Here is a 14,278-nt window from a genome sequence, read left to right as displayed (position 1 = left end):
GAGGGGGGAGGGAAGGTGGAAGGGTGGGATGGAGAGTGGAGGGAGCGATAGTGCAGGGATGGAGAGTGGAGGGGGGGATAGTGGAGGGGTGGGATGGATGGTGGAGGGAGGGGAGGGTGCAAGGAGGGGAGGGTGCAGGGGAGGAGGGGAGGGTGCAGGGTGGGGAGGGTGCAGGGGAGGAGGGGAGGGTGCAGGGGAGGAGGGGAGGGTGCAGGGTGGGGAGGGTGCAGGGTGGGGAGGGCTGGAGGGGAGGGTGCAGGGAGGGGAGGGTGCAGGGAGGGGAGGGTACAGGGTGGGGAGGGGTGGAGGGGAGGGTGCAGGGAGGGGAGGGTGCAGGGTGGGGAGGGTGGGGAGGGTGGAGGTAGGGGAGGGTGTGCTGAGGGTGGGTGGAGGGTGGGGGCCTTTAACGTAAACAGTTGGAATTTCGCGATTGCAAATTTCCGTTTTGAGCCGCGCGGGGCGCCGTCGCCGGCTCCCGTGGGCACCACGTGTAGGCGAGGCCAGGGCGCGTCGCTGTGAAGGCCGCAGTCGCTGCCGCCGTGAATTCTGCTCTTTGACTGTTTACGACAAATTTCTTCCGCTTTTAAAAGTGTTTTTTCCTTTTCACATTTTACTCTAAATTTGTAACTCCCCCACCCCCACCACCGATAAAAGATGAATGAAGAACTGGAGAGCGATGTGAGTACAGCGCGGCAAGCTGCCACTTGGGCGAAGGCCTTGACTCTAGGCCTAGCCCAGTCGAGATGCGCTTTGGTGTGACCCAACAACCACCACCACCACCACCTCGATGTTAACCTGTAGTTGCGTCTAACATCAGCCGCACGAAGACGAATAATAAGTCGAGCTGATGCTAGGAGCGGCAACAGAAGAAGCAGTGTTACTGGCGAATGTGGTTTTGTTGTTGTTGCTGCTGCTGCTGTTTCGAGGCGATTTTAAATTGTGCTGTATTCTAAACGTGCATTGGCGTCTCCTGTTCATTGCGTAAATCGCGTATATCCCAGCAGCTCGTGTCGGGGATCAATTGATCCCTGAGTCTGAGCCAGTTCAGCAACCGACTCAAAACGGCCTTGTTGCTACAGAGAGCATACTTCATTGTGTGATCAATGCGCGTACGTGATGGACTGGACGCTTAAGAAATGCTCAAATGTTCTTACGTAGACGTGAATGTGTTCGCGGTGTCTTTTGGAGTTTGATGAGCGTGTGTAGTCGTCGGTGACCGAGCGTCTTTGTCTCTGGTTAATGTGATGGTTCGTTTCTGGCTGAGTTTGGGTCAGTGCTTGGGGCAGGGTTTGACACGGGGTCAGGGGTTGAGCCAGGTTTTTGGTTTAAGAGCGTGTTCATGGTTTAGGCGTGGAGTTTGGGGTCAGGCTATAGGGGTTTTTCCCCATCGGGTTGAAGGTGTGGTGATAGGGTTTGAGTTCGTGGTTGGGATCAGGATTATGATTGTGTCGGGGATAATGTGTGTAGGTTCGGATTGTGGGCTTTGAGTCAGAATTGGGATTTGTATCAGGGGTTAGGGTTTGTGTTATCGGTCAGTTTTTGTGTTGAGGTTGAGTCAGGGTTGGTATCAATGTCGGTTACATTGGCGATCATATACCATCTGTTGCTGATGTTTTCACGTCATCGAAAATTGGCGTTTGAGAGGTCCACATTTGCGACCGATGTATCCACTTGAACCATTGGCAGTGCACACGACTTCATGTCGGCGGGGACTGTGTGTGTGCGCGCCCGTGGCATGGTCGTGAGTTTTAGGATATTGAACTCGTGACCCTTTAGCTTATAAGATATCGTCGTGTCAGCCGTGTGGGACAACCACAGTGGATGTTGATGACCGCTCACTTGTGGGCGTCTTTTATGGTGCTTGAAGAGTTTAAAAAAATATATATATTATCTTGGACGTTCTCAGTTGCTTAAAATATTCTTCCATCAACGTTATTGTTGTGCTTAGAAATGTCATGTTGACATGCTATAAGATGTGTAAGTCATCTGCATGTTCACTTACCTGTGTGTGCATGTGTGCTTGTAGGTTGATCCTTATGGCTACTTTCCAGACCAGGAAGGGCACACGGGTAAGTTTGGGCCCTTAAGTGTACTTATTACACAAAATGTGACACTTCAACTCTTGCTGGACACGAATATAGAGACTTCCTTAATTTTGATGGCACTACGTTAGTTAGTATTTGGACTTTAGCCTCATGTGTCCCTGCATTTTATACACGTACTCCTGAATTATTCCCACACACAACACTCTTTAAAAGAGAAATGGCCAGGCAATGTAGATCTCTGCTGCATATAATTTTGAGACTGAGGCTTTCCTCGATCTAAATGTCATTATATCACTGATTGTAACGATATTAAAGCCCAGTTAGGATAATCCTTACCCTTAGTGCAGAGGTCATTGTTCTACATGTTTTACAAAGCAATCTTGATGATTAAGGTGTTTAATTAATTTGAATCTTGATACACTGACATACAGTTCATGTATAAAATTTCATCCGAGATATCTGGCCAGCATGGATGAGTAAACCCCAGGATGCCTTCTGGAGAGGCTGTTGAGCCTCTCATCGAAGCCCTTCCACCAAGCAATTGCATGGCTGGACTGTTACCTGTCCTATATAACATGATCTTGTTTTAACTATGATGGCCTTTGACCATCAATGTATACATTCATTCACGCGGCCTAATAACTCACCGTTTGCGCCACGTGCCGGATGCGATCAACGCCGCTAATCCTCTCCGCCGCGACTCCGACCGCCAGGTGACCCGAGGCAGGACGGCGCGTTCGAGCGACAGAGCTCGGGCGGAGGCATGGCCTACATCGTCCCCGACGTCATCAAGGACTTTGTGCAGTACTTCCAGCGCACCGTGCACGAGCTCATGGAGCTGAAGGCCTTCCAGATCACCTCCAACGGCGGGCCCAACGACAGCATTGAGCAGAAGCGCTTCGACATCCAGAACATCTATGAGAACAAGTGAGCGCCGCAGCCTGCCCCTCTCTCTCGCACGTTCACCACGGCAGCGATGACCTCCAGGGGGGGTTTAGCAACCAAAAGCGGTTAGTGCTATCGCCGTTAAGTTAAAGGTTTGCAAGGATTTGCAATGCGCCCGGTTAGTAACGCTGCTGGATCACGTCTCATTACTTAAGGCCACTATTATCGAATGTGAGTTTTTATTATGATGTAGGTCTTTAGGACAGTGTCCCTCTTTCTAACAGCGACCGCCTTGCAGTGTTCTAACGTGTGGCTGCTCACCGCTCGTACTGCAGCAGAGTCCTGACGGGCTGGTTCTGTTTCACAGCTGGAATAAGTTGACGGAGCGATTCTTCCGGAACTCAACGTGGCCGGAGTCTGATGTCATCGCGCCGTACGTGCAGAACGGTGAGGCCACAGTCGCACTCCCCAAACGCTTTTGTTAGGCCGGGAAGTGATGATGAAGCGGGCCACCAACCACGTCACCTGCGCGGGAATTTGTTCTAACGCATCTGAAAATACATTTTAGGGTTTATTGCTGACGCTAACTGTGGCTGCTGTTTGTTTTAAAAAAATCCCTCTCTACAGATCCCGTGTTCTTGATTCTTTACAAAGAGCTCTACTACAGGCACATCTACGCCAAGGTGCAGGTAAGGTTTTTGAACAATTGCCATCCTTCTCGTGGAAATTTGTGACGAGCACTGCGGCATTTCACTGCGGGAATCATTCCTGCCAAGTTGCCGCTGCATTAACAATTAGATGATGTGTGAATATTATTTTCCTGTAAGTGACCTCTTGTGTTTTCTATGCCTTTATGGACTATGTTTCGTTACATAGAGATGCTTCACTCTTTTACTCTGTGCAATATCGTAATTGTAGTCATTATTCCTTTAACTTGAAATTTGATGTATCTCAGGGAAACTTTGTTACTACAGTATTTGCGTTTTTATGTCTTATTTGTAACATGTCCTTTAATCATAATCCTCACTTTAGTTAAATATTTTAAAGATAATTTTGTAATATACTCTACATGATGTGATTGGTTGCCATTTTTTTCTTATGTATTTTTATATCTATTGTTCTTGCGACCTGTTAAGTACGTTGTTATGTTTGGCAGAGAAACCAATGTTTTTGTTGAAACCCGATTGATTCAAAATAAACTAAACGAACGAAATTTGAGCAGACCACCTCGGCAACTTAATAGCCTCACCATGTGTGCGTTCATCTTGAGGATCCCAAGCCAGCTTAATGGATCTACTTGGCATGGAGCTATTAAAGATTAACAGGACCGCATGATAAATGAACTCAATTCAAGTTTTAAGAGCTATTTTGCAGCGGATAAAGCTAAGCTGTACGTGCACCTAAAGGGTTACCATTGTGGAGTCCACATGATTCTGTAAGATATGACTTTTGAGCTGCCCTTTGAGCCATTATTAACATGCAGTGTCTGCACCTTTAGGGAGGTCCCACTCTGGAACAGCGATTCGAGTCCTACTACAACTACTGCAACCTCTTCAACTACATTCTGAGTAAGTTTCTGTGCAGAAACACAGTGGTATATGCACTGTAGCATGCATGGAAATAACGGAGCAATCTTGGCTTCCCTAAATACATTATCGGATCGTATAATGTGGATGCAATTGCTGATGATAGGCAAATGTGTGTTTGTATATACAGAAAGGTGAACCTTACAAAAGAGCTGTACAACACAGTTCAGTGGAGCCAATCCCCCCTAAAATGCATTGTATAAAGAAAGGCAAATACTACTTAAAGCCTTCATATAGTCTTGGGGCAAGTGCTGTTAATGAGCACCTGTTCAGGCCTGCATGGCGCATGAAGTAATCGTGTGACCAGCACAATGCCCAAACAGCCTTTGTCTCCACAGTGCTTCTGTTTACATACTGCACCTGGTACTCATTTAAGGCCGAGTCGATCTAGGGGAGGCCCAGAACTGGTTCAGATATCGCTCGCCAATCGTGTTAATCGTTTCCGGGGCTATCGAATTCGCCGGTATCGTAGCACACAGCACCGGGTGACCGCACGCACAGCCACACGCGCCACGAATGAGCGGCACAAGGAACTTGCAGCGCCCTCATCGCTGCTGCCTCCTCTCTCTCTCTCTCGTCCGCACAGACGCTGAAGGTCCAGTTCCCTTGGAGCTGCCCAACCAGTGGCTGTGGGACATCATTGATGAGTTCATTTACCAGGTACCACTGCTCGTTTGTGTTTTTGGTACGAGTTTAAAATGAGGGGAGGAGATGTCTATTGGACGCTTATTCTGAATGTTTGCTGATTGCAGACAATGTATTTTATGAATTATAAAAGACACACCCTAGATGTTTTTTCTTCAAAATACAGGAACCAAAAGTGTGCCTTACAATCGAGAGAGAACCGAATACAGAGCGCGGCAGCGTTCGACCGGTCGTCGCGATCGCGTGGAAACAACGGTGGCGTTTTTTTAATTTCCTCTCCGCGCGCGCAGTTCCAGTCGTTCAGCCAGTACCGCTGCAAGATGGCCAAGAAGTCGGAGGAAGAGATCGAGTTCCTGCGCACCAACCCGAAGATCTGGAACGTCCACAGCGTGCTTAACGTGCTGCACTCCCTGGTGGACAAGTCCAACATCAACCGGCAGCTGGAGGTGTACACCAGCGGAGGTGAGTGGCACGCTCGCTCGAACCGCCGCCGCCGCTGATTCGTCTTGAACTTTTGCCGGCGATACGCGCTGCTGTAAAGCGAGGTGGACCCGGTGGTGGCGCAGTGGCTGGCCCCCAGGGGTTGGCAACGTGCGGTTCCGGAGATGCGTGCGGCTCTTTTAAGGACTGCTTCGTGACGTTACTTATCAACGACTTTCTTGTGTTCACCTGCATTGCGGATCTTAACATACGGAGGTGGGTTTTTTTTACTGAAATCGATTTTTTTTTCCAATTCTTGTTATTTTTGGTCACCGAACACTGGGCTAGCCGCTCTGCACTATGACCCCGGCAGTCCTAGTTTGATTCCTAGCCGTGAGTTACACCAGTGGCGAGTGATCTCTGAACCAGTTTTTGGTACCACTCTTTACCGACCTACATCCATCACGTGCTAATCGGAGGTGTGGGTAAAGGACAACAAACTAAACACAAGAAGCAGTTCTAAAGAAACGAGTTTTCAATCTAGCTCCAGTGGCTTCCTAATATCGGAAGGAAGAGCATTCCAGACGGTCGCAGAAGCGCATCTGAAAGCGCCGTGCGATGCGGTGACCGTCTTTGTTGGATGGTTAGCCAAAAGCCACTTCTGCGAGGATGACCAGAGTTTGCATGATGATTGTTTATGCTCCATGATGAGATCGGCAAGGAGATGAAGGTCTCGGCCCGTTCACAAACGGTTGCAGAAAAACACACATCCTCGCTCATTTGCTCTTGGACTTAAACCCGATCGAGCTCGTTCGCGTTCGTGTGCGTTGGGACACAGGCGACCCTGAGAGCGTGGCTGGTGATTACGGCCGCCATTCCCTCTACAAGATGCTGGGCTACTTCAGTCTGGTGGGGCTGCTGCGTCTGCACTCCCTGCTGGGCGATTACTACCAGGCCATCAAGGTCCTGGAGAACATCGAGCTGAACAAGAAGGTGAGGACGGATCAACAACAAAGAACTCGGCTCGCCACGGTCATCCGTTCACGCTCTTTAACGGTCCAAATTTGCTTCGTTTGATAAATCCTTTGCGAAATACTTAATTCACGTATGACTTGGATAGAGAGAAAATTATCGATTCTTAGCCAAGTGATTCTATGCACATACCATGAACATACCATGAACATTAGTTGATTTTAATTGGTGCATTGTTACAGGTCTACTTAGAACAGAACAAGGCAAGAGAGGATAGCGTTTTTAGCATTGGCTTCAGATTAACCTTGATGTACAATCGGTTAACATACGGCTACTCGGAAGAAAAGCCATTTCTCAGTCTATTCTGAAGCAGCATTGCATGACACATTGGCCTATAATATTTTGGTTCCATCAAAAAGACCAAGTTGGTGACGAAAGGAACGATATATTCCGCGCCTTTTCCACCAACAAATGCCAGCGTTGGGTAGAATAATAGCAGAGGGGGAACGCTTAATGCTTATCCTACTACATCTCACGTCCACGTGTACAACACGATGAGTGAAAGAAAAAGCAAAGACTTCCCTGATTAGACTCCTTGGGGCTGGTGCTGGGAATGAGTGCCTAATTAAGGCCGGCCTGGTGCACACGAGGTAGTGGTGTGGCCAGCACAATCCCCGGACGCCTTTGACTGCTGTACTTACTTGCTAGCTACTACACTACTTGCCACACACAGTGCTCTCAACCCAAGCCGAGGGTTGGGTCCGTCGGTTTGCTTTAACTGAGCCTCCAGTGAGGAGGGGGAGGGATGTCTGATCCAGCCAAGCTGATGGGGTCGACCCGTCGGGTAAAACTTGACGGCGAGTCGGATTGTGCCTCGCCAAGCTGATCCGGGGGGGGGTCGGTCCTTGGGTGTCCGTGTGTCTCCGTACAGAGCATGTACTCGCGGGTGCCCGAGTGCCAGATCACCACCTACTACTACGTGGGCTTCGCCTACCTCATGATGCGGCGCTACCAGGACGCCATCCGCATCTTCGCCAACATCCTGCTCTACATCCAGCGAACCAAGGGCCTCTTCCAGCGCTCCAGCTACAAATACGAGATGGTAATCTCACGGTGCACAAAATGGTCGCAAATCGTCCGCGACACGCGCCGCTGCCCCCCCCCCCCCGGTCTCTCGTCGGTTCTCGGAAGCTCAAGCAGATTCTAGCCCAGACGGTGCTTGGATGGGCAAGTGAGGTGCATGAAACGCACGGCGTTGTAGGCTGCTGCCGAGAGAAATGCAGCAGATTAGTGCTGTTCTGTAATTCTATGCTGCAATGTTTTTTCCTCCGCTTGCACCAATGGGCACGGAGCAGTGCAGTGATTTACGGTTAAATAACTCTTCGCGTGGGGGGGTGCCCTCATCCAGCAGTGGATTGACAAAAGCGCCCGTATGTATGCACAGTTTAACAGTTGCGGAATCCCTTCGTCTTCATTGCCATCGTTATCTGTACTTCGATCGCCGGAAGTTGAGCAACTGAATGGCGGTGTTGTATCTCGCTTTCGGTCCCAGGACCAGCTGCGAGTGGATTTCGATTGTACATCCTGATTCCTGCGCACACTGCGCTACTCTCTCGAGCAATAATGGCCAAGGAATTTTTTATTTTTTGTTTAATTCCTAAAACAACTTTTTGTCGGTGCCTTTAATGATTTCCTCTCGGCGAGTTATATAATGGGGCTGAGATTAGATTGAAAGCAGTGAGAATCCGTCTTGGCAAAAAAAAAAAAACCCCCATTGGGAACGTGCAAATTGTGGCTGTTGACACGTGCGCGCGCGTGTGTGTGTGTTACAGGTGAACAAGCAGAACGAGCAGGTGTTTAATCTGCTGGCCATTACCCTGAGCCTGTACCCCATGCGCATCGATGAGAGCATCCACACACAGCTGCGGGAGAAGCTCGGAGACAAGATGCTGCGGATGCAGAAAGGGTACGGCGTGTCCACTCCCGGCTAAAGAACGCCCCCCCGCCCCCCCCCCCCCCCCCCCCCCCCCCCCCGTATCCTGCACAGGGGCACCATGGTGGCAAGATGTTGACTCCCTCGCCTGTTATACAGGAGGTCGTGGGTTCGATCCCGACCCTGACGCTTGTATATTTGGAGTTTGCACGTTCTCCCCGTGGTCGCGTGGATTTTTCTCTCCATAATTAGAAACATGCGTTTAGTGTTTCGCTGCTATACATTTGCACATGATAAGCCACTTAGTTGAGCTATCATTTGTGGCCAGGTCGCTTCTGAAAAATAGCTGTGCAGGTCAGTGGGCCTTACCTGGTAAAATAAAAAACAAGTCATTCAGACGCTGTCACCTCGACAGACCTGGTTTTCACCTGAGGACGGCTGCTTGCGTTGTGGCCGAAACGTCGTGAGAATTATTTTATTGTTTTATTTTTATTATTTTATTACTTCCCTTCTACGTGACTTTACCGAAAGAACCAAGAAGAAGTTTTGAATAGATGGACATTGTTCATCCAGAAGTGGATTGCGAGCGGCTGACGTTGATGCGCCTCTTGGTCATGCAGAGAGCAGCAGCTGTTTGAGGAGGTGTTCAGCTTCGCGTGCCCCAAGTTCCTTTCGCCGGTGGTGCCCAACTACGACCTGGTGACGGGCACCTACCACAAGGAGCCCTACATGCAGCAGCTCAAGGTGTTCATGGACGAGGTGCAGCAGCAGAGCATGATCTCCAACATCCGCAGGTGACGCTCTCCGCGGCTTGTCTCGTCGGTCGAGGTCGGTGGTTCTTAACCTTTGCTGCGGCCTTGCACCACTTTGGTTCTCAATTGTAAAAGAATGTACGTTAATACGTAGGTTTGATGAAACAAAGTAGTTGTATCTTCTTGGTTCTTTCGGTAAAGTCACGTAGAATGGAAATAATAAAATAATAAAAATACAACATAATAAAATCATTCTCACGACGCTTTTATTATTTTATTTTTATTATTTTATTATTTCCTTTCTACGTGACTTTACCGAAAGAACCAAGAAGATGAATCCCTGCAGTCACGAAAGCTTTAAATCGAAATAAAAGTAGTTGTATTCCGTGCCCGTGTTTAATTTGTTTCGATGATTTACCTTATAAAATAATCTGGCCATGTCTCGCACCCACAGAAATGGCATCTCGCACCCCAGGTTAAGAACCGCTGGTCTTGGTAAAGGTGTTTTAAAGGTTCAGCCCTGAAATGTATCGCTCATGCCGGTGCTGGTGGAAGAACTTGCAGATGAATAGCGATTAATACCCGAATGATCATTCAATTTGTGAAGTACACAAAAAACAAGACCATGCAGATGCAAACTATATTTGCAAAGTCAAGGTGAACTGATAATCGCGATAATTGTCATATAGAAAATAAAACAAATATTTTATGTCTCTTGGTAACCCACCATGATGTCCTGGACGATGTTATGTTGGGAGCCAGGCAGCGTGTGTGTGTGCGTGAAGACCGTAACATTGCGTGTCCCCCCCGCCCCGACTCCTCGCAGCTACCTGAAGCTCTACACCACCATGCCGGTGCAGAAGCTGGCCGGCTTCCTGGACATGTCGGAGGAGGCGTTCAGGATCCAGCTGCTCGTCTTCAAGCACAAGATGAAAAACCTCGTGTGGACCAGCGGCATCTCGGCCCTGGAAGGAGAGTTCCAGTCGTCCTCCGAGGTGGACTTCTACATCGACCAGGTGATTGCGCGAGCGCGTGATGTGCTTCGTTTACTTTCAACTCCAACCCGAATGTATTTTTTTTATTTGATTTGTATCCTGTCAACCTCAGTTTATTGGCTTACCGCGTGGCCGTTTATATGACAGTACAGCAGACGGCCATATGGTTACACCAGGTTAAAGTGGGTTAACATTGGTTCGCTAAGCTGGATTGGGAAGTCCATACTGGGAATTACAATTCCCAGCATGGGGGGTGTGAACTAAAACGAAGTTAAGGTTATTGCATGGAATTCTCACTCCGTGAATTGAGTTTCGTGTGCTACGTGCGGTGTGTAATGTACGTGCTTGTGATGATTTTGTGCCCGTGTTGTGGCCGCTTGGGCTTGTGTGAATGTGACGTCAGTTTATGTACTTTATGTTCCGTCAACTTGTGTGTTTTATAACCAGGACATGATCCACATCGCAGACACCAAGGTGGCTCGCCGCTACGGCGACTTCTTCATTCGGCAGATACACAAGTTTGAGGAGGTAAAAGCGATCTTTTTCGCGAGCCGACACAAAACTTTGTACGAAACCCCCCCCCCTCCCGCGGTTGTCGCGAACGCGATGTAAACGTTTGGGTCATTTTGTTCTTTTCGCCTGCTCAGCTCAAGAAAGGGCTGAAGAAACTGGGGACCGAGAAACCGGCTCGGGTTTAAAGCTGCCCCGCGCGCTCCACCTTTGCATCACCTTCCTCCGGAAAACGACATGCGGAGATGCCGAATGTAACATTCCCTTGGCAATTTGCGTTTCTGATGGACATGTGCCCAAACAATTAATTCGGAACCACCTTTTGCAGAATTGCTTGCATCAATCTTTTTTGTAAATCTACCCATTGTCCATTGGAATAAAAAAAAGGTGATAATTGAAAAATGGCAGTTCAGTTTTCTTTCCTTGTGGGTCTGTTGGTCTCAAGTTTGTGTTGATTCATCTGCGTGTCTGTGCCTATTTCCACACGCGTGTCATTGCGTGTGTGTAACTGAAGTTGGGAGCAGTAGCCGTTAGTGCACCGCGCTACGAACCCAGCGACCCGAGTTCGATTCATGCTCATGCCCATTACCAGTGAGAGTTATCTGAACCACTCCTGGACCTCCCCTAGGTCGACTCAGCCTCACATGAGTACCTGGTGCGATGTGTAAATATCACCACCCACACCGTCGTGTGCCTTGCCGGCCTTCATCGGTGCTACTCGCCAGCAGCCCATTCTCCAATAGTCTGTTCAGGCTTTGTGAGGGGGGGGGATCTTTGATATACAACTGCAAGGACAGCTTATTCTCCATGGAAGCCATCCTTTTTATTAAGAGTGGTGACCACCTACCGTAGAATAGCAACACCGGAGACACTACTGCACGACACACATGAAACATTTGACAACGATCGGTTCGTGTACGAACTTGCAGAAAGAACAGGAAAAAGGCAAATTGGCTGGTTGAAATTCATTACGCAATGGTGCTTACAATGTGAATGTGGTCGCATTGCTCGATTGAAACGCTGGGCAGAAGCACAGCTGCAGCTCTGCTGCTACAGAAGATAAGCACACATTCAGGCAGCTATATGGCTGTTCTTTAGACAAGGCTTCGAGACTACAGCCTTATAAACACTGTCATAGTTAAACAATACTGTTTCGGTAATAAACTGCAATTTGAGTCGGCCTGTGCCAGGCTAAGTTTGGTTTAGTTGGTGCCGATCGGTACGAACCAATGTTCCCGTGAAATCTGTAATGGTGAAACATCAAGTGCGGATATAAAATATCGCTGCACCAACACCAGTGCACATCGAGTGACTGCTGATGTAACGAAATAGGGGACAAAGTTGCTAAGAGGTTTCGATTTCATATTGCCTTTTCATTCATTGGAATCTAGTGCAGACAAGGTTCTTGGTATGAATTCAGTAGTGGTGGAATGACTTCCATGAGTTGTCACAATTCGTGTTTGTGATTGCATTCAAATGTTGATTTTATAACACGGCTTTCGAATGGTAACTCCTCCAGTGGCTGCAGAGGTGACAGCCAATTACAATGTACGCAAAGTGAAAAACATTGATGCTTAACACCATTCGATATATGCTATCTTGAGGATCGATATTAATCGATGGTGTAATGTATCGCGGTTGGTTTCAACCCACTGTTAAGGACACAGACTTGATATTAGAAGCATTCTAGTGTGTCAAATGGTGAAACATCAATCCGGATTTAATATCACGCTGACCACCCTTGTTTATCCCACATGGTATCAGCTGGCCTGTGCCGTGTGGTTTGTCCTTGTGGCCTATGCTGTGCACTTAGCATCAGTAACCCATGCCAGCCTTCGGCCCCTGGGTTTTCCAAACCTGGCATTTAATACAGCTTTGATAGGAACAAGAATTTAAGAATCAATCTGCTTTAGATCCAGTAAAGAGTTTGGGTCACTGACTTACTTTAGCGCAGAGTAGTGTTCACTAGGTATGGACCGAATTTAGATATTTTTAAAATATCTTGTGAACAACCAGTGCAAATATGGATCCAGGATTATCCAAGCCTGGGATTTAGTTGAATACAGTCAAGCACTCTGTAGTACACTCCTGAGTGGTGTAGACAGCCAGGTCTCGCTGCAAGGGTGTGTCCGGGGCATTGGAGCCGAGATGCGTCCATAGCTGTACTACTTTGAGATTAAGAGCAGGCTACAAGAAGGATTTCAGTGTGTTTTGGCAAGTTTTTTTCTGGATTTCACCGATTATTCAGCCAAACTGAACTCCCATCAGTGCTGCATCATTACCGCCAACGATATAACTGAACAAAAAAGCTTTGCATGGATGCTTTGGTTAATGCTGCAGTCTGCTTTTCATGAAGTTTAACCTGATCTTGTTAGGCATTCAGGCAGAAATAATATCATTTGAACCAAACGCACATTTTCTTTCCATCGAAACTGCTGTTGAACTGGTCTCAAATGGAATGACATCGTTGAGATTTCTACATATTGATGGAGATGCACGGCGTGCGTCACCTTGGTAAATAATATCTGATGATATGCCATGTCCTGCCACAATCACTCAACCAAAGTCAGAACAATAGGTGCTGTTATACCAACACAGCAAATCATGTGCACACAGCTATGGTTTGCTCAGGCATGCAAAAAAGGGGTGCCGTGGTGGCGAGGTGTTAACTCCCTCGCCTAGTATGCAGGAGCTCGTGGGTTCGATCCCAACCCCTGTTATATTTGGAGTTTGCATGTTCTCACCGTGGCCACATGGATTTTTCTCCGCGTCCTTTGGTTTTTCCCTCCACATTTAGAATAAACGTGTATTTGGCTGCTATAAATTTCCACACGACAAGCCACTTTCGTTGAGCTATCATTTGTGGCCGGGCCGTTTTTGAAAAAGAGCTATTTATAGTATAGCTCAGTGGGCCTTACCTGCTAAAATATAAAATAGTTTCAATTAGCTGAGTTTAAATTGTTTCCTTCGGGGGCGCGGGTGTTATTGCGGGCTGGCCGACGAACGGCGGCGTTGATAGGGGTGCGCGTAGGAAACCGTCACTTGCCACTGAAGGCATCAGTTGGTCGGCTTGGGGAAGGGCACCCAGGCGTGGAAGCAGCGAGAGAATATGTGCGGCTCGTTGCCCTTGCGCACCAGGCGCAGCTTGCGTGGATTCTCCGGCTCCTTGCTCTTCATGTGCTGGATGTAGACCTGCAAGAAACGGGGCCTTTGCTAGTGTACGGTTACCTAAGAGGCAATCTACAGCTCCGTGGGGCAGTGACGTTGGCTAGGCTCGACTTTTAACAGCGGCCGCCCCCCCCCCCCCCAAACAATATTTCTAACGTGATCACCGCAGAGATATGGCTGCTGTTACCCGACCTCGAAAACTAATTGGGACCCTCCTAAATAAGAGCCCCGAGACTCGGTGTGGCTTTTCAGACATAAACGAGCGTAATGATAGCATATCCCTTCTTGTCATCTCATGAGGATTTTTATAAATTACAAGGGGGACTCCACCCCTCCCTCTCCCCAAAGATTGTCTGCTTAGAGGCCC

General features: G+C 48.3%; 2 protein-coding genes across 4 annotated transcripts in view; one reads left to right on the top strand and one right to left on the bottom strand.

The window, feature by feature from the left end:
• Positions 1 to 433: 433 nt before the first annotated feature.
• EIF3L (eukaryotic translation initiation factor 3 subunit L) lies at positions 434 to 11,145 on the top strand. The gene is made up of 15 exons (XM_078605169.1): positions 434 to 678; positions 2,027 to 2,069; positions 2,759 to 2,972; positions 3,298 to 3,377; positions 3,558 to 3,619; positions 4,429 to 4,498; positions 5,103 to 5,176; positions 5,452 to 5,623; positions 6,420 to 6,574; positions 7,485 to 7,655; positions 8,386 to 8,519; positions 9,107 to 9,280; positions 10,065 to 10,254; positions 10,681 to 10,761; positions 10,881 to 11,145. The coding sequence occupies exons 1-15, from the start codon at positions 655 to 657 to the stop codon at positions 10,929 to 10,931; spliced, it is 1,695 nt and encodes a 564-aa protein (XP_078461295.1). The 5' UTR covers positions 434 to 654; the 3' UTR covers positions 10,932 to 11,145.
• Positions 10,708 to 14,278, bottom strand: part of LOC144726444 (protein flightless-1 homolog) — a 34,670-nt gene continuing 31,099 nt past the window's right edge. For all 3 annotated transcript variants that reach the window (XM_078605166.1, XM_078605165.1, XM_078605168.1), the window contains one exon: positions 10,708 to 13,935. In XM_078605166.1, coding sequence (XP_078461292.1) covers positions 13,801 to 13,935 — 135 coding nt within the window. In that variant the 3' untranslated portion in view covers positions 10,708 to 13,800. The remainder of the gene's footprint in view (positions 13,936 to 14,278) is intronic.

The sequence above is a fragment of the Lampetra planeri genome, chromosome 23 (assembly GCF_965212315.1).
Source record: "Lampetra planeri chromosome 23, kcLamPlan1.2.h2, whole genome shotgun sequence".
Classification (NCBI taxonomy): Eukaryota; Metazoa; Chordata; class Hyperoartia; order Petromyzontiformes; family Petromyzontidae; genus Lampetra; species Lampetra planeri.
The sequence above is the reverse complement of the archived record's forward strand: the minus strand, read 5'-3'. Positions and strand labels throughout refer to the sequence as shown.

Bases quoted from the DNA above. Each gene is read 5' to 3' on its own strand.
- EIF3L (XM_078605169.1), top strand. From the start codon at position 655: ATGAATGAAGAACTGGAGAGCGAT. The intron at 2,973-3,297 runs GTGAGCGCCGCA...TCTGTTTCACAG, and splicing joins CAGAACATCTATGAGAACAA to CTGGAATAAGTTGACGGAGC. The intron at 10,255-10,680 runs GTGATTGCGCGA...TTTTATAACCAG, and splicing joins TGGACTTCTACATCGACCAG to GACATGATCCACATCGCAGA.